The following is a 20,001-nucleotide window of genomic DNA, read 5'->3' as shown; positions in this document are numbered from 1 at the left end:
CCTGTAGTGTAGAGACCTTAGTCAGCCGGCTGCAGCCATTACTGTGTGTCACCAGAGAAGCATCTGGCTGAGGCCCCTTCCGTGTCTGACCATGACGGGGCACTTTATATAGTTATATATAGATGGAGGTGAGGAAGATGAGTTCTGCTGTAAGTCCCCACCGATGAGGAGGACGATGATGGAGCCTGGACTGAAGGAACTGAACTGTGCACAGAGGCTGTTTGTAAACACGTGTCATGGAATGATCTGCATTGAGCAAACTATTAGCATCTGTCCTACCAGTATGTGGATGTGTTAGAGTAACAGCACAGTTAACTTTTATATCAGGAGATAACTTTTTAATCAGGAGGTGAGATAAACATTCAATCAAAAAGGAGGGAGGTAGATGAATGAGACAAGGTCAGAAGTGGAACATGCACACAGGGACATCAAAGGAGGTGTGAGCTCCTGCACTCCTCAAACTAAGTAAAGGGTATTTTACTTTTTTAATAACTAATTACCACAGATTCCCTGGTAGCACTGGCTGCCACACAAAGGCATGGTCAGGATGTTTTGTTTTGCCTTTTGGTAGTCGATCATTTCACTGACCTCAATGAGTTTCAAAGATAAGTTAGGCCTGGCAATGTGTGACTATTCCCGTCATTGGGTGTTAGTTGCATCATCATAAAAACATAATTTTAATGGTGTAGCTGGTCACACTGCTTAGGTAACAGAGTATTTCAATCATTAACATGGCACTGATCATGGTTTTTGGAAGTCATGATCTGTATAGTTCAGATATAAGTTTTTTATCTAACTTTGCGATGAGAAATCGAAACCAAGTGCTTGAATACAAACTTCCAATCTGTACATAGTGCAGAACCCGAGGGAAATGAGTAAACTTCAGAGCAACAACACGCTCTTGATGCCCGGTCCAGTTTAAAAATTCACTTTTATTGCAAAATAATATACCAGCAAAAAAAAAAAAAAGCACATCAAATTTTTGCAAAAGAGCTACTTATTCCATACATGTAAATAATGCATCAGTAAAGGTATCTCCATGTCTGAGTACATAGATTTATCACCATTCACATTTTTGAATATCGCTTGTGATGTTTGACAACAATATGAAACCGAGGTCGCCCTGAAGCCCGCACAGTCGCAGAATGCTGCAGAGTTTACAGCTTCCCAGGAATCTTGCCTTGTCCCACCTGATTACTGCTACTATGATGTACAGCTTGATGTTTTCTCCGTTCTTATCTGCATCTTTTCATAAGGTTTTAAGCAATAATGAAATATGAATCTAGGAAATTTCCTTTTTCAATGTCACAGTAGCTTGAAACATCCAAAGTATCTTGCTTTGGCTGTTCCTGTAACAGAAGAGCACAAGCTGACAGACTACTCGCTGAAATGTGGATGGTTTTTTGTAAGGAAAACGTTTATTTGAGGCAGTGCACACTGAGCCGCCCACTCTCCCCCTGAACATCAACCCCTCCTCTAAGTGGTCACACACAGAACGTGACAGCCTAATTTAGGCTTTATTCACACCCTCCTATGCAAACAACTTTCCCTGCCAACAGACAGAAAAACCTAGTGTAACTGAGATAAACCAATTTTATTTAAACAGATATTTAAATACCAAGCAGAATAATGGTATGTGGGTTATTTTAGTGTGAGAGTTCCTCTTAAAATGCCATTACTCCAGTTTGCACATTCTACCTTACTTAAGTATCAAAAAGCAACCCTTACAAAAAGAAAAGGTTGTACTCTACGAGTCGGTTTGTCGGGGTATAAATAGGTAAAGGAAATGTGTCCGTTATATCATGCGGTGGTATGTTTTCTCTGCGGGTCCTTATTTGGGGTCTTCGATTGTTCCCTTGCTGAGGTCTGTCATTTTCGGATACTTCACTTTCTTTTGGTCAAGTTCGTTTTGAGCCCACAGCAGGAGTTTCAGGAGCTTGGCCAGCTTGGGGGTTGACTCCCTGTTTTCATAGTCGAGTACACACTGATTTACTTCACTCCACACCTGAAAGACAAACGCATGTACATGTAACTGCTTCGAATACGTTCTCTACCTAACAGTGGATCGTATAGAATATGTTGCACTTTTATTTGGGTTCATGAGAGGAAGCCCAGACCTAAACATTCTGATCTTCAGCCCCTGGTTTGGGCCATAAAACTTCTACAGTTCTAAATTCGATATATTATCCCACAATGGTTTCTGTCTAAGAGAAGATGATTAAATAACAATCGAAATATATATTACAGAAGTTTTTTAAATACATTTTTGATGAATACATTATTATATTAATTGAGTAATAACAAATAACCATTCGATTTATCGAAAAATCTATCGTTTGATTACTTGATAAATCCATAAAATAATAATCTATAGGTGCAGCTCTAATAACAAGATAGTCCCGTCTTCATGCTGCAGAAAAAGGCCACAGCCAGTAACTAAAGATTAACAACTTGATCAAAAACAAGTATTTGGCTCTTCAGCCAGCACATAAACACTATCATCGCTTTAACAACATGCTTTGACCTCACCTTCTGTCTCTGCATCATATTCAGCAGATCTCCGAATGGGGACTCCTCCGGGTTGTCGAACGCCAGCAGGGCCAGTGTCCTCTCCATCTCCGTCAGACACTCTCGGCTCTCCTCCCCCTGCTCCGCTAACTGAGCCTGGGCGAACTCGAGAGCAGCTTCGGTCTCCCTCAGACGAATCAGCTCGATCAGATGCTGCTGCTGTGAACGTGAAACCAAAAACATGACTGCAACGGTGAGTGAAAAGAAACAGACTGAGCGATACATGCAGGTGAATGACATGCACTTGATTTTTACCTGTAGGTGAAAGTAGAGGTAACGGTTCGTATCCAGCAGCTCCGGGTGCAGACTGTTGATCAGCGCGATGGCGTCCTGGATCTGTCCCTTCAGGATCATCTCTCGGATTTTAATCCGTTCATCGAGAGAATCCAGATCGACACTGGGCTCGATCCCGGACTCCATCCGGAATTTCTCTGCTGCCTCTTTGAAGCCCTCTGTTTGAACAGAAACCGTGGATTTAGAAAAGAACCCTGCATATTCCACATTCAGCCATCACACAGAACTGCTCTGCATATGGAAAAAAAAAGCTTGTTCACCTGTCACCAGGTAGTTCATGATGAGCCGGTTCATGTCGGCTCTCTGGATGTGGACATTGTTGAGTTTATCCATCCACTCGTCCCTCGTTATTTCGTCCTGCTTCTCTGGATAACTCATCGTGACCCTGGAGCAGAGGAGATTAGCTTCGTTGTCACGTCACAAGTTATCATTTTATAGCTCACGAACAAGAACAACTTCACAACGTCACAACAGTGTGGGTGATGTATTCTTCAGTTTGACAGCAACCGCGACACCGGAAATCAAAGTCACAATATCTGGGGCCTTCGAATATAAACACAACATTGAAGCCTGATTTTCGTCAACACGGATGAAAACAAAGACAACTTTCGACTTTGCGAGTATTTAAATCGAACACACGCGCCCGGAACAAACACTATTCTGTTCCATTGTCTTTCATTGTGTTGAATCTACAACCTCACCCCAATAGAAGCGACACTTAGTTCACAATACCTGGAGATTTTGTCGCTACTTCCCAGCAGTAGCTAGCTAGCTAGCGGAGGTTAGCCTCTTCTTCTTCTTGTTCTTCTTCTAATTCTTGTTGTTGTTCTTCCGCTTCCTCCTGTCTACTTCCGGTGTCACGTCGAATTGTGTTCCCAGTTCTCCACAACTAGTGTCTGTTTGATAGCGCCCCCCCTCGGTGGTGAATGTTGTGTTCGCGGGTGGTACCGTCTATCTATGTGCTGGGTTCAGGTGAATATTGGAGACACATACTCTTAAGGGGATACAAACATCACCACAACACCGGTACGTCAAACCAAACTTCCGACTCACTACTGCCCCTAGAGTTCATTTAAAGAATTGTGTAACCATGAAATTCCCTTGATGTTATGTCGAAATTTCAATTCTTCTTGTTTTGTTTTATTTTCAACAGCTGCTTTTGTGTTATAATTATTTTCTAAAGGTGATTTATGTTTGATTGCACCGCAATAAACTGGCAGGAAGTAAACGTTATAACTTATAACTGAATCCTTATTCACACATATTTATCTCTTGTCTTACAAAGGGTATGTGTTATGGACATTTACATATTGAGATGTTTGCTCATTTTATAATGTGGTTACTCAATAAAAAAATCCCTCTGATGTGAAACCTGCTTCCTTGTTTCTGCTTTTTCAGGATTAGAGAGAAAGGACTGAATGTAACTGGGAAGATGATGGGAATGACCTTGTAAAGCTGAACTGTGAGAAAACACTATCTGTCCAAAACGTAGTAGTTTAACATCTTCTCTTCTTTTTGTCGCAGCTCACTCTGATGAATGATCGACATTTTGCAAGGCTTCACTAGAACTCACAAAAAGAAAACCTGTTCTCAACCGGCTCTATTGACTTTCCATCACTGTTTGTTATAGTCAGACATTAATATAGTAAATACTTACAAAACATACTGCTTTACTTCACATTTAAATCTTTAACAAAAATGTCAATAAATACAGTTTGGTGGTTTTTTATGACACTAGATTTCATCTTCGTACACAACAGTGCCAACAAACAGTTTGAACTTTGCACCACTGTTGCATTATTAAACAAGGACTCCTCTTTGACAGGTCCTCTCCGTTCTGCAGCTGCTGGTTCGGACATGCCCATTGTGTGGATTATACCATTATACCCAAGGGTGCACACAAGTATGATGATGAGTGCAGGTCCAACCTCTTTTACCATCTGCTATTAGATGCTGGGGCAGTAGTGATCCAGGATCCTATCAACTGTTTGCAGGGGGCTTTTGGAGAGGACGACTATGAACTGATCTAGACATTGCTGAAGTTTGGGGAAAATGTAACCGACATGAAGAATGTTTCAGAAACATGATTATGATGCTAAACGCAGCATGGACTGTCCCATTGGTAGTTCCCATGATTATGCTCCCTGGGGCGAGTATGACCTTCTTTCAAGGTTTGGCCTGTGTCTCTGTCTGTGTCTTTCAGTTCTGAGAGGAGATAACTTTAACTGATCGGGTGGTTCACATCATGCTCGACTACACTGCATGGTCCCTCTGCGCCAAACTTAAGGAAACCTCGGAGGGGCAGAAACAGTGGCAACAGATCTGTCATAACTTTATTTTTTAAAACTGTCAACAAAAGCGGTTCATCAACTTTCCTCCTCTTCCCCACGAGGCTGGAGGATTATACCTATGCTACAGGGAGGTGGATACTTACAACAGTGTTGATCACATGTACACAAAACAAAACACATATTTACAGTTTTAACAGACAGAGGGACACAAAAAGTATCTTGTTTGACTGTTGTGTGTCCATGTACATGACTTGTGTATTTTATTCCTCTCAATAATATACTTAAAAATATATAAATTCTACTATGCCTAGCTACAGGGACAATTACATCACGATATTATTATTGTTTTAAACCTCATTTATAAGTCTTTAGTCTAGCTATTACATTTAAATTCCACGATTTTTGAGAATACACTACATCAATTGATTGATGTGTTATATTAAAAAGATAAATGAAAGTACAAAAACAGTATCCAACTTATTTCACAATGCAGGATTCGTTTCTGTCTGTTTGTCTTCACCTAGTGGTAAACTGGAGTATTACATTAGTGGAATTTGCATCTCCCTACCTTCCCTACGATTTTATATTTCACAATGTGACTGTAACTTGTCAGCTCCTTGTCTTCTGAGTAACATGGCCCTCAAGGATGAGTTTTACAAATAGATATATGATACATATAGAATAAGATTTCAACATGTAGAGTACTTGTGTAAAATAAGGGCAGTCACAGCAGGATTTGAACTGGCTGCATTATACATGTTATTCTATCATGATGTAGTTCAGTAGTTTTAACTTCCTCTACCTGTGATGGACTGTCCCATTGGTAGTTCCCATGATTATGCTCCCTGGGGCGAGTATGACCTTCTTTCAAGGTTTGGCCTGTGTCTCTGTCTGTGTCTTTCAGTTCTGAGAGGAGATAACTTCACCTGATCGGGTGGTTCACATCATGCTCGACTACACTGAGCATGGTTCCTCTGCACCAAACTTAAGGAAACCTCGGAGGGGCAGAAACAGTGGCAACAGATCTGTCATAACTTTATTTTTTTAAACTGTCAACACAAGTGTTTCATCAACTTTCCTCCTCTTCCCCACGAGGCTGGAGGATTATACCTATGCTACAGGGAGGTGGATGCTTTCAACAGGGTTGATCACATGTAAACAAAACAAAACACATATTTACAGTTTTAACAGACAGAGGGACACAAAAAGTATCTTGTTTGACTGTTGTGTGTCCATGTACATGACTTGTGTACTTTATTCCTCTCAATAATATACTTAAAAATATATAAATTCTACTATGCCTAGCTACAGGGACACTTACATCACGATATTATTATTGTTTTAAACCTCATTTATAAGTCTTTAGTCTAGCTATTACATTGAAATTCCACGATTTTTGAGAATATACTACATTACTACGATTTTATATTTCACAATGTGACTGTAACTTGTCAGCTCCTTGTCTTCTGAGTAACATGGCCCTCAAGGTAGAGTTTTACAAATAGATATATGATACATATAGAATAAGATTCCAACATGTAGAGTACTTGTGTAAAATAAGGGCAGTCACAGCAGGATTTGAACTGGCTGCATTATACATGTTATTCTATCATGATGTAGTTCAGTAGTTTTAACTTCCTCTACCTGTGATGTCATGGCTGTTTGCACCAGGCACCACATGGTCATAATAACCCACCACACTGCTCCAGTGAACGCAGTACCCGTCTGGGCCGCTGGGTGGCGCGGATTCTCTCGTATGTAAACATAGTGACGGCAGCGTTTTGCAGTGGTGGAGAAGAACGTGTACGTCATTTTCACAATGGCGGAGGCTGGGTGAGGAGGAGTGTGTGTGTGTGAAGCGACGCTGCGATTGTTGGTGCTACATCGCCCGTGAGACGTGCACGGTGCCCCGAACATGGCCCTGAACCCCAGCGCGGCGGGGAGGAGGGACCCGGACCGCGCCGGGGCCGCCGGGCGCCACCCGGACGGCGGCGAGCCCCAGAAGAATTCAGCCGCCACCTCGGCCCCGGCCAACCAAAATGGCGTACAGGCTGGATGTGGAGACGTTGTAATGCCCGAGCAAGAAGCCCCTGAGCGGCGGAGGAACGCGCCGACGGACGCCCGGAGCTTCAGCGGCTCTCCCTCGACGGGCCCGCGACCGAGCGAGGAGCTGCCACGGAGGAATTTCCAGATCCCGAGGAAGGCGAGAGAACGGAAAGGTGGTGCCCATGTCGCTGCTCTCCTCAACAGAGCCCGTACTGTCTGTTCAGAATTCTGCTGCTGCATGTTGCTAACCTGTTAGCTAGCTGGCCCCCGGTGCTGCTTTATTAGATTTGAGCCCAACGTCCAGCGGTGTTTTGAGCCCGGGATTAGATTAGCGTCACGCGGGTGGAGCTCAGGGGACAGTGTTGTTGGTGTTGATGTAGCGGGAGAAGATCCAGCAGACATAGGGTGCTCATGTCCCCAAGTGACCGGGTGAAAGCTCACATGATCTGGTTCCTCCACCTCCTCACTGGACCGTGATCCGGCCGAGCTGCTGCCGGAGGAAGGAGTTGTGCAGCAGGCATCACCTGACTTCATGTGTGGGTGTCATTGACCTCAGTGAAGGGCATGGATTCATCCACAACACGTGCCCGTTAGAACACGTTTTCACTGTACCACGACATGTTTAATGCAAACTCAAACTTCAGCTGTCCACCACCTGTCCCTGCCCGATGTCCCAGGCATCAAGAGAGCCCCTCACCTCAGCATCCCACAATGCACTTCTCTCTGCTGCCTCCTCCACTGACTCTCGGAGAGGGAGAAGTACCATCAGCAAAGTGCCGGGTTGCATAGCAGTTGTCACAAGCCTCCCTGTTCCCCATCAGTCCCCATTCACTTTAGGGTTGAGATGAGATGGGAGGACAGTGGGTGGGCAGCTCGGCCAGCAGCAGGTGTAATGCACCGAGTTGTAGAGTGTGAGACAGACCTGGCTGTGTGTCTCTGGTTTGTCACCTGAGAGGTTTACTCTTAAGTTGCACCACAGCTCGAGGCCGACAACACTACACCCAGGTGTCCGAAAGAGATGGCTTCATTTCTTTGCATGTGATTTGATTGAGAAACTAAAACCTCATGTAAATAAAGGCACATCCGAGGCTCGGTCACATTGGCGGAGGTTTGTTGTTGTGAGGGACTCCTGGTCCCTGTGGTCCATCAGTGTTTTTACACTCTTTATAACTTTGTGCTGCTGTGATGATCCGGCTTTAGTCCGATAAGAAACAAGTTAAACGTCAGATTGCCCCTGGTTCTTTGCAGCTATACTGAGCTGAGAGGACGTGAATTCAGCCCAGCTCCCACCACTTCCTCTTGCACCTCATATTTTCTTCCTACAAAATTGTAAAACTCAATTGTTAAGCTGAAACACAGAACATGTGTGTCCTCTATCTGTCAGAGAAAGAACCATCTATTATAAGCTTGATATCTTCATGCAGGATCCCCTTATAACTGAGAGAAGAGTGTTATTATTTGCCTGATGCCGGGGCCGGCCCCTGCTGGTAAACTTTGCACATGCACAAGTGTCTAAGATACAGATGCTAACCCACCGATCTCCCCCCCCCCCTCTTCGCAGGCCTGTACAACTTTCTGCGGCCGGACAGTCGGGAGTTCGAGGACCTCGTGAAGATTCTATCCTCGTTTTACTTGGACTCATCGTCACGATCAACCTTCTCCTACTCCAAGGCCAGGATGGTCTACAATGAACTGCTGGAGAAGGAGGTGGGTCAATGTCTCCCTGTACCCCTCAATGTCAACACGAGCATTTCAGCTGCTTCCACTTAGTGTTTTCAGCTTGAGGTCTTCCAAGTTGCGTAGTGGACTAGAGTCATGCATGTACGTGCTTAGACCTTGTGAGCTTCAGACCTGCTGTGTCTCATTGACTTTCTTTGCTCTTCGTGTGCCAGTTCATCGAGAAGCGGCGAGAGATGAAGCAGGAGGGGCGGACAGAACAAGAATTGACCGAGTCGTACTGCTTCCTGTTTCCAGACAAGGCAAAGGTTAGTCCATATGCAAAACTGTTCTCTTGTACTCAAAAGATGATGGACAAGGGACACAACATACATTTTACATACTGGATAGTGAACTCTGTGTGTTCTCTGGTTTGTTTAGCTCCATTGGATCTGCGAGAAGGGTCTGGCTGTTGGACACTCCAAGATTACTACACTTGGAAATCCGTCAATGGGTGAGTAGGTGCCTTGAATGTTGCTGTTGGAAACCTTGAAAAGAAGTCGATGGATGATCTCTACTGTTCTCATGAAAATATTTTGATCATATATTTTCCTGCCTTACTCGTTTCTGCACCTGAAGATGTTAAGTTAGTATTTTCAACTGTAGGAAATAAACAGTTTATCTTTACAGTCTCGCTACAATATAAAAAATCCTTTACCAGTAATCAACATATACTGTTATGGTTTGAGTTGAGTGTGAACATGCTGTGGTGTCCTGAGACCACTTTCCTTTTCAAGTGAATGGGAAATGGTCTCAGGCCTTACTGGACCTCACTGTGTATTTTAATGGAGTTTAACGATCGTGGTCTTATCTCTTATCTTGTCATTGCAGGTGTTTATCTCTCCAAATATTCCGATTTATTACAAATCAACCCTTTTGAAGTGGGCTCATCTGGAGACATGGTCCTTTTTAAAGTCATGAGGGTACGTCTGCCGTTTTCATTATGTAAACAAGTTTAATTTCTTGTGGGACTTGAAGACAACCCCGTGTGTCTTGTGTCTCAGGGCCGAATAAAGCACAACCATGAGAACATGCCGAAGAATGCAATGGAGCCCACACCCAAGTTTGACTGTAACTTGTCGAAAAGTGCCAACAGGGTAACATCTCTGCTGTCCTACAGGGCCTTTGAGCTCACGCAGGTAAGCGCTGCTTCCATTTTCATTTGCATATTATATGTACTATGTGTGTATTTTGATAAAAGCTATGAATTCTTTGTTTTTGATGTCTCTCTCTCTCTCTCTCTCTCTCTCTCTCTCTCTCTCTCTCTCTCTCTCTGTGTTTTAGCAATATTTTTATGAGTTTGCATTTGATGAGATCAAGGCTCGACCCAGGCACGTGTGCCCCTATGCTGTGGTTTCCTTTAAGTACATAGGCAAAGAGGCTGCTGCGACTCCTATGACTGCACACAGGTACGTGTTCCTGCAGGAAATTCTTAAACGCTCAAGCGGTTGAGAGCTTGGAAAGACGTGAGCCACATCTTAACTGTGTTATGTGTTTATAAACAGGCTTTTTCTTTCTCTCCTTAACAGGTTTAACACGATTTCCCCTGAAGGAAGTAAAGGTAAAACTTGAAATTCATGTATTTGTCAAATATGTAAAGAGCATCTCTTTTTGTTCCTGAATTGTTGTCATGTCCGTGTAAAACAGGAAATGTAGAATGCACTGTTCGCACCAGTTGCATAATACATGCCTGCTGGTTGGCACCTGCATCTTAAATAACTGCTCAAATGTTAAACAGTATCACAGTGTTACTTCTTTAACTTAGCACCTGGTATGCATGCTAACACGCTGATGCAAAATTATCAAAATTCAATGAAACAGCCAGTGCAAAAAGGTTAAAAGGAGTATGTGTGAAAAGCATTTTCTCCTGTGTCAAACCAGCAGTAGTTACGAGTTATGCAATGGTTATGAAAGGTTTTGAGCCATGCTTCCTCTGACCTTTGACATTTTCTGTCGACCCTCTTGCAGGGAAGAACTGCTACACCGTGTGGAGCGGCCCACTACTGAACAAGGGTCGGGAGTTATTCCCAATCTGTTTACGATCGTCTTCGCGGCCCTACCTTCCTTTCAAACTGTGAGTAATCATGGAAACCGTTTTCAGACACGACCTCCGGGTGAAATCCGGGGGAATTGGCTACGGAGTTTACCCAACACCGCCACTAGCTCACACATCCCACAAGTTCTATTGACCTTTTGTTTCGGTGTCTTATTCGTGTGTGCCAACGCTTTTTCATCGGGAGATATTTGTATTCTTTTTGTTATTTTCCTTTTTGGGTCTGTCGCGCGCTAGAAGTGTCATCAACCCCCCCAACACTCACTTGCGGTGTGGCCCGCGGAGGAGGTTCTCCTGCTGTGTCCACACATCAACTTCTTTTGGCTTTCTTCAGACTTTAAACTAGGAAGTCAGGCGAATAAAGTCCGTAGAAACTGCGGAGCCTCTCACTCGGACATTTGGGTTCACACACTCAGGCACCTCCTCCAGACACAAGGACCCGTAGACTCCAGTGCATCTCAGAAAGCAGCTTTATTGTCTCACATAATTCTTTGCATCTCTAGAAAACATCCACCATGGTACTATAATTTTTCCGTTAATCATTAGACACCTCTTTCCTCAAAAGACTTATGCTCTGAACTATAGCACTACATTTATCTTGTTGCGGTGAGAAGGGGAGAATAGAAAGCACTCATATATAATACAGACAAGTTTTTTTTTCAGGAATTGATTATGACTTGCTCTCTGATATATCTGTGTGTGCTCCGCTGCAGGCCTGAGAAGCTGGAGATGAATCGGGGCATGCAGCTTGAGCAGGTGAAGCGAAAGATTCCCTCTGTGCTCTTTTCTTGGGATACCTACAGAGCATCACGGGAAGGTCAGTCCAGACCACACGTCTATATCTATAATTAAATGATAGAAAAGGGCCCAGGGCATCTGGACGGTACTCCATAACTTGAAACTCAATTTCTAAAGCTTTTCTAGATAAAGAGTTTGCACTATTTCAGCTAAAACTGAGCACAGAGAATCTAACAAGATTCTAATTTACTGTTGTCGTCTGTTATTTGTCTGCAGTAATGAAGTGTGGGATGGCCTGCAGCCTGTTTGAGGTGGTAGATGGAAAAGGCAAACCGACCAGCGGCACCCTGGCAGCGCTGGTCAACAAACTGGAGCGTGACAGGATGGTGAGTCACTCATTACCTGTGATCTACAAGTTCATCATACATTAAACTCCTAAAATTACAGAACCAGTTCACGGCTTATCAACAAAATTAACTTAGTCCTGAATTCAACGTTGCAGGATGTCCAGTATACTTCTCTCTCAGAGAAGGACAGAATAATCATATTTTTCTAATATTTAGTGTCATTTTGTTTGACACAAATTCGTTTTTACGCTTTTGTAGTAAAAACCTGAAGGGAAACAGCAAACGTTCCTACTGTCTTTTGTCATAGTAGATTGAAACACGTACACATGAACACCAACCTGTCAAACATTACACTGACATTCTGATCACTCACACAATGATACACCTTGGAGTTTCTGTCTGAAGTGTCTAATCTCCTTACTCAGGTGCTGGTGATGTCCTTGTTTGACCGGGGCTTCCTCTTCCTGCTCTCTTCAACTCAGATGGTTGAGTCCAAAGGTACTTCAATGTTTTTTTTTTTTTTTAATCCTATCATGATTCTCTGTCGGGTCATCCAAACGCCTTGTGGCCTTCAGTGAGAGATCAGCTTCAAAGAAAACGTGCTGTTTGTTTTTTCTAGAGCGGTGGGGGCGGACTGAGAAAAACCTTCAAGCATTATTCATCTTTCAGGAGTCGAGGACGGTTGTTAAACATTGTAAGTATTAATCTCCCTCCTTTTTCTGACCCAGCTTCATTTCCAAACATCTGCATGAAACGGAACCAGTTCCTAACATCTTCAATTGAAACATGAGCTGCTGTTATGACTTTTATTAAGCACCTGTCTCTAAACACTTATAATGCAGTTGGATACCTTGCCACTGACACGTGTCCTTCATTTCAGCATCCAGACTGTTTGAGCAGGAGCGGCTTACGCAGGATCCTCTGCCAGCCAACCTGTCCTCCGTGGAGCCCTTCATCCCCGCTGTGCACTACTCGCTGTTCAAGCTGCGGCCGAACCCGGGCAAGGACATCAGCTCCGGGGTGGAGCGGCAGGCCACCGATTACCTAACGCGCATTGATTCAGGTACGGTGCGGACGTTCGTCCTGCCCGACTACAAATATAACGTGGACGACCGAACCATCCCGCTTCCGGTGCCCAGACCCAAATTCAACATGGATGCCGTGCTTCGCTCCTATGTGCACAACCCTGCCAACTTTATGTTACCCCTGAACAAGGCAAAGGACATCATGGAAAGAATACGAAACCCTGTACCCGTACCCGTACCCGTCCCTGTCCCTGTCCCTGTACCTGTACCTGTATCCATACCCGCACCCACACCCACACCCACACCCGTTCTAGCCCCAGTGGAATACAGCCCCGTGTCTGACTGGGGCGGCTCTGACAGGGGCTCGGACAGGGCAGAGAGACCCCCGGAGAGGCCAGCCCAGGAGAAACCACCACCACCACCAGACAGCAGCAGCAGCAGCAGACGGCGGCCTGGGTTGGCCAATTCGAACGGAGCCCAGTCACAGCACAAGCCCCACGTTGACTCTCAGCCTCAGCCCCAGAGGTTACGGTTGTCCCAGAGTGAGTACGACAAACACAAGATGAAGCAGCTGCTCAAGCTCATTCAGCTTCATAAGAAAGCACTAATAAAGGATCCTGAGAAGGAGAGGGAACAGGACGGGGCCTGGGACGCCAACAGTTTGAAGAGGAAGTTTGAGGGAGATGAGAGTGGAGGCATAAACAAACACCAACGAACAGATCCGCTGAGCAACGGGGAGCCCAGTCAAGGTGAGGGGGGCTACAGGGGTTTGTGGAACTTGATTTTAACATAGACGCATGTGGGCTCAGAACAGAGAGATCATGCACACTGGTGTCTGAGGAGCTGGGGGCACTGGCCAGGTGCTCCCAGTTAACTTAATGGCCCCAAATCCAGCTCATAAAGGTGCTGGAAGACAGAACCAGACGCACAAGTCCACGGCTCTGGGGTCGTCACAAAAGTGTGATGTAGTCTTTGTTTTTTAAGAATTTCCACCTTCCTCTGTCTTTCAATAATGATTATTGCATTAGTTACAAAACACTGATTAATTTCAGTAATTCAGTTGCACCGAAAAAAACAAACACTGCTACCCATTGGCACTATATCAATAAGCCTGCTGCATTAGCTTACACCACAGTAAAATTACCTGTTTACTTGATTTTAAACACTTTGGTGTCAAGGTGGTTGCAGTTTTATTGCCTATCCACACAGCTGCAGTACACTAGAAGCTGAAATAATCAATTCATTTAGGTTTGTGTCAGTCTGCACCTCGAGCAGTATATTAACTCTGTCAAATGAACAGTATCGCATAACTGTCTTTGTACCTTGTAACAGGAAATCTTGGCTTTTCCTTTTAAGAGTTAAACGAATCAAATGAATTGTTTGTGTCCTACCAGGCATCCAAGCCGGTGAGTTGGGAGATGACGGTGGACACGGGGACAATCTGACGGCTGTAATGGAAAGCATGGGCCTCTATGACACTGACCTGAGGGCCCATGGCAACACCAACACCTCAGCGGTCAACGAGACCCAGCGCCTCCTCAAGATCCTGCTGGCCACTCTCAACAAAGCCGTGGCTCAGGGTTCGATGCCGGTGCAGGTCAACCACGGTGAGCCGTCGACAGGGTCGGGCAGCGGGGAGCCTTCTATCCCTGACCCAGATTTTAGGAAACAACTTGAGCCAGCATTGCTAACAAACTACACAGAGGTGAGATGTTAACAGCTGATTCTAAGACTGTTGTTTTGGAATATTTCAACATGTATTTAATACGTGCATAGACCTGAAAATAACCAATGCTGGTGTTTTCTCTGCCCAGGAGGACATGGACTGTAGCCCTGGTAGTCCATTCAGTGCGGGCTCCCTGCCAGAGCAAGCACACACCTCAGATAACCCGACCTGGGTTCTCCCCGTTAATGAAGGTACCTCGAAGCAGCCAGTTAACACAGACCTCTCCCCCTTAGCTGGGCAGAAGCCTGTGCCTGAGCCAGCGGCTGTGAGAGCGACAGACATTCAGCCAGAGCTGAAGACGCCTGCAGTTGTGGAAGTAAAAAAGGCGGCTGCAGGGACCACGTTACCAGTTGTAGAGGAGATTTCCTTCAGGCCCTCCATCAGCCTGGACACCATCCTCAACCAGGAAATTCATAGTCTCACTTCTGCCATTAAGAACATTATGCAGACGAACCACATCTGCTATACCTCGCAGCTACCACCACGGTTGGTTCCACGTGGCTGCTTGTCGCCCAACAGCTGCTTCTCAGACTTTATCGTGCCCTTCGTCTCCCCTGTCCCCACTCAGGGACACGTCAAAGCACTATGTGAGATGATGGACAAGTTGATCCCAGCCCCACCTGCTCCCTCGAAGGTCACTTCTCCACCTCCCCCAGTGACAACGTCTAATCTTACAACACCACCCCCTGCCCCAATCCAGACTCCCAAAACTAAAGCAGAGCCCCCCCTTTCAAAGAGCACCTCCTCCTCCCTCAGTGATAAAATTGGCTCTATCAAAGAACCTGCATCCACAAAGGCTAAATCAGAAGTTGCATCAACAGAGTTGGCGGGAGAAGTCTTTTCTCCCTCTCTAATCACGACAGACTCTCCAGATTCCAACTCTCAAAACCCAAGCCTGCTTGCTGGCAGCCTCATTGGTCAGCTGAAGCCCGAGGTTTTCAGCAGTCTGGTGGAGATCTTTAAGGACGTCACGAAGAATTCGGTGAAATTCTACATCCACTCTGAGGAGGAGGGGGAGGAGAGCACTGTGTGCAAGGAAATAAAGGTAAAGGTTTAAATGATGTCTTAAAATTGCTTGTTTCACCCGGTCAAACATGCAGAGATATTTACATTTATATAAAATAACAAAATCTTCATTTGTGGAACATAAAATGGGAATTTTATTTGACAAATGACCTAAGCTTTTATGAGATCGTTTAAATGACTCTCCTCTCATTTTCTGTGAATACAGTTGTTTAAACACCATTTGCTGACCATTAACCATGCACGTATTCTCTTTCTTATTCTTATCTAGAAATGTATTCGGGATCATATTTTATTTTTAGTATTCAAGCCTATGAGCTTTCCCATTATCCTGCGGTATTACATTTCACACTTGCGTAACCAAGTGAACACACAGGTCGACACTGGGGAGATGTGAAAGGCCACACTGGCTCCTCTCTGTCACTATGTGTTCAGTGTCTCGGGGCTCTACGTCTCTCTGCATCTGTCAGTCACTCAGCACTTGTACGTGTAAGAGAGGAGGACATGTTCATCTGTCTGTCTCTAACAATTACATCTCTCCTGTCTGGCACGATAGGAGTACTTGAAAAGTCTCGGCAACAGCGAGTGCAGCCCGCAAACATTTCTGGAAAACAGCTGCAGTTTAGACAAGCTCCTCATCATCATTCAGAACGAGGACATCGCTGCGCATGTGCACAAGGTAGGAAGATCACCTTCTCTCCAGTCTGTAATTCAATTATCTTGGCACTGGCAGACCTTGGTAGTTATCCCATATAAATTTCCATTTTTTAAATTCAATTGTTACCTCTGCCCCAGGGTATTGTCCTGTTTGCTATGTTTAATTTGTTCATAGCATCATTTGCATGTTGTGCCAGGGTGTATATTAATCATGAAATGCAAGTTCATCTGAATAAAAAAGGGACATAAATCTAATAAAAGCTTTTCCCCCTTTAGATCCCGGCTCTGGTGTCTTTGAAGAAGTTGCCTTCAGTGAGTTTCGCTGGAGTGGACACTCTGGATGATGTCAAGAATCACACTTACAATGAGCTCTTCGTGTCTGGAGGCTTCATGGTGTCCGACGAGTTTGTCCTAAACCCCGACCTCATCACGCAGGGTAAACTTTACTTTTCTTCGCGGGAGCCGGGCCAATCCGTGGAAATATTAATCGGATGATACTTGAGAGCTCACTTTGTGTGTTTTCTCCAGATCGTTTGCATGGTCTGCTGAAGTTCTTGGAAGAGCAGAGCTCCCCTGAACACCCCTGGCAGTGGAAGGTGCACTGCAAGTCCCAGAAGAAGCTAAAAGAGCTGGGGAGGTCAGTATCTCTGCAGATTTGCCAGAATTATCACATGAAAAGGATTCTAGGCCATATGCGGGTGTGAAGAAACATCGCTACACTGTCTGGATCCACTTTTGTGCTTCTCTTAAAGGTTAAACACCAACGCCATGGGGCTTCTGAACCTCCTGACAGCTTATCAGAAGAAGCACCTCGTGGAGTTCCTCCCTTATCACGAGTGTGACACTCAGTCCCGTCAGGCTCCTGATCTTGAATGTCTGATCAAACTCCAAGCGCAGCACACACAGCAACGGCACCTTATCTTCCTCACAGGTATCTTCATCCTTATCAGTGTTAACTTCATCCTCTCACACTTCATCTAATGCTAGCAAAAGAAAATGTGTGTTACTGCTGAGATGGTTGAGTGAGATGTCTTTTCCCCACATGCATTCTGGTTGAATAGATTATATACCTGGTAATATATGATATTAAAGTATTTCTTGTTGTAATGTGTTTTTACAGAGAGGCCATTTGAGATGTTCCTACAGTTCTCACGAAATGGAATGGTGATTGCCAGCATTGATGATGTAATGAGCGGTTTCCACAGTCTGATTGGCTCCATCAATCACAATGAGCTTCCGACGCCGCCCTCTACTGGTGGGTGTCATCAGCAGCAGCACTTAACACAAAACACTGGATTTCATGACATTTCGCTGTAGTGTAATTGCTTTGCTGAATTGCCTTCTGTCCTATGTAGTTAGCAGCAGAGTTTTTCTAACACAAAGCTGTTAATGCATTTGCTGATAATGCATTACTTTCTGCTTTTCCCTCTCTCTCTGCCAACTCCTGCTCTGGCAGTAGTGAACGATGAGTGTGTGGAGGAGGACATGTCATTAGACTCTGATGATGGTGAGGAGCCACCCACTATAGACGATTCTGCAGAGCAGAACCAGGAAGGAGAGAAGAAACTGCAGCCGCCCCCACCAAATATGGAGGAGTTTCGTCCTCCCCTCCCAGACCAGCAGGTCACGCCTGAGAGAACTCCGACGTTGTCTGAGTACAGCGCTCTCAAAACGGCTATCTCTCAGTTCAAAGCCACCAACCAGATGGGTACAGGCCCTTCAGACATTGGCAGCTTGTCACCAGGAGGTTATCCTGTGAATCCCCACCAGAGCTTCCTGTGTCCCTCAGCCTCGTGGTCCTCCTACACTGGCTCTTCAAGCTACGCGGCCTCCCCAGCCTATCCAGCCTCACCCTGCAGCAGCACCCAGGAACAGGAGTATCGCACGCCAGCCACAGCTCCTGCCACTGTCCCAACTCCCCCTCTCATGGCCACAGCAGGACCTCTTGCCAACCTGGCATCCCTCCCCATGGAGGTCAAACCTCCCCCTCCACCTCACCTCATGATGCTTGGTCACACGTACGGCTCGGATACTGGCGGGGCTACTGGGAACTCTCCACACACCACCTCCATCCCTTACACAGAACATAGTGACACAACGCAGCCTGTTTACATTGCTGGCATTCCTCAGAATGCTAGTGGGACTCCCTCACAACATGACAGGACAGTCAGTGGACCTGGGGAGGGAGTGTGGGGCACTGCACGGACTAGCACTTGCGAGAGTGGCAGTTCCCAGGGTGTGGTCACATCGAGACTGTTGGACCCCAGTGGGCTCCCTAAGAGCGGGGATGGAGGCAGCACCCCTGGTAGTCAGGGGAACAGGACTAACATGAATTGCACTGCCAACCTTGGATCGTCTGTGGGCATTCCCACAGTCGCCACCAGGGGGGGGTCAGTAGTCAGACCTACGCTGCCTCCACATCCAATGTGTGCGGTTGGCTACGGGAGTATAGGTGGCAACCCGGGACAGATGGACCATGGGCCTATGCGGGGTGCAATGGGTCCTGGCTCTTTAGGGAGCTATCGAGGGAGAGGAATCCCACCAGGATTTTGGACTCGTCCTGGACGAGGACACGATCGGGGGGGTGGTCCCTGCACTTGGGGTTACCCAGCAGGGAGGGGTGGGACACAGAATTACTACTCGGACTACACATACTCTCACAACTATGCCCCTGAATAGACAATCAACATGACCAGAGGGGCAACACAAACACCATACTCCAGAGACTTATAGAGCTGGCTGAATGTACATATTTCCTTGTCATAAACACGATGATTTAAATCCGTAAATAAGGCTCCTGGTTTTCTACATCTAATAAAAATTGATACAGGCAGTGCCGAGTGTCCTACTGTCGTGTAAACTGTACGTACACTCTTTCCTTGTGAGCTATTTGAGACCCTGTTCAGACCACTATATTTATATTTGCCAACAAATGTTTATGGCCTTCCAACTTCTGAATTTATCATATTTTTTTTTCCTTCTGTTTGTCCCAGTTTTGAAGCGGTTTGTGAACACGGGGGAAAGGCTGATATTTTTTTAAGGAAAAAAAAAAACCTGGTGAATTAAATTTCACTCTTGCTGTTGGTTTTCTTTTTTTTTTATTTGACATATTTGGTTGTCCAAAAATCTATTAAATTAAAGCATTTCAAATCTCGTTTGTGTGACAGGTTTGATGACAGTGTCAAGCAAACCTATTAAAAATATAAATCGCACCTGTCTTCCTGTCCTTTCACTCAAACTCCACATTTTATCTCCGCTCCCTACGTATAAAGATGGATTACATCACCTGGAATGGTAGTAAAACAGGGATTATGGAAACCAAAACATGCAGTACATAAACTGAGGAAATTAAAATATTGTCGTAGTCACCAACGGGTCATATTTTCTGAGAAACTTCAGCTGTTTTGGTGCACATAGTAAAAAAACAGAAGTCTGGACAAGTATATTTAAAAACGGAATATTAAATACTGGGGGAAAAGCTCATTTTCTGACTGACAGCAGGCACCGCACTCTGTTA

At 45.1% G+C, this 20,001-nt stretch overlaps 2 protein-coding genes across 3 annotated transcripts; one reads left to right on the top strand and one right to left on the bottom strand.

Moving 5' to 3' along the window:
- Positions 1–1,579: 1,579 nt before the first annotated feature.
- Positions 1,580–3,833, bottom strand: LOC128442183 (glucose-induced degradation protein 8-B homolog). The gene is made up of 5 exons (XM_053424494.1): positions 3,595–3,833; positions 3,123–3,247; positions 2,824–3,020; positions 2,530–2,727; positions 1,580–2,005 (listed from the first exon to the last, which is right to left on the bottom strand). Exons 2-5 carry the CDS (start codon positions 3,238–3,240, stop codon positions 1,832–1,834), a joined length of 687 nt encoding a protein of 228 aa, XP_053280469.1. The 5' UTR covers positions 3,241–3,247; positions 3,595–3,833; the 3' UTR covers positions 1,580–1,831.
- Positions 3,834–7,068: 3,235 nt separating this feature from the next.
- Positions 7,069–19,696, top strand: tasorb (transcription activation suppressor b). Of its 2 annotated transcripts, none has more exons than XM_053425310.1 (22): positions 7,069–7,372; positions 8,761–8,906; positions 9,092–9,184; positions 9,297–9,369; positions 9,747–9,838; positions 9,920–10,054; positions 10,200–10,324; positions 10,445–10,476; positions 10,884–10,989; positions 11,682–11,785; positions 11,983–12,092; positions 12,479–12,551; positions 12,673–12,747; positions 12,934–13,827; positions 14,473–14,783; positions 14,893–15,849; positions 16,384–16,506; positions 16,761–16,920; positions 17,013–17,121; positions 17,237–17,415; positions 17,605–17,739; positions 17,941–19,696. In XM_053425310.1, the coding sequence occupies exons 1-22, from the start codon at positions 7,069–7,071 to the stop codon at positions 19,161–19,163; spliced, it is 5,559 nt and encodes a 1,852-aa protein (XP_053281285.1). In that variant the 3' UTR covers positions 19,164–19,696. The 2 variants fall into 2 exon arrangements, with proteins under 2 accessions (XP_053281285.1, XP_053281286.1); XM_053425311.1 differs by having other exon boundaries at positions 7,281–7,372; positions 17,944–19,696.
- Positions 19,697–20,001: the final 305 nt, after the last annotated feature.

This window comes from Pleuronectes platessa, chromosome 6, assembly GCF_947347685.1.
Source record: "Pleuronectes platessa chromosome 6, fPlePla1.1, whole genome shotgun sequence".
Taxonomy (NCBI): Eukaryota; Metazoa; Chordata; class Actinopteri; order Pleuronectiformes; family Pleuronectidae; genus Pleuronectes; species Pleuronectes platessa.
The sequence above is the reverse complement of the archived record's forward strand: the minus strand, read 5'-3'. Positions and strand labels throughout refer to the sequence as shown.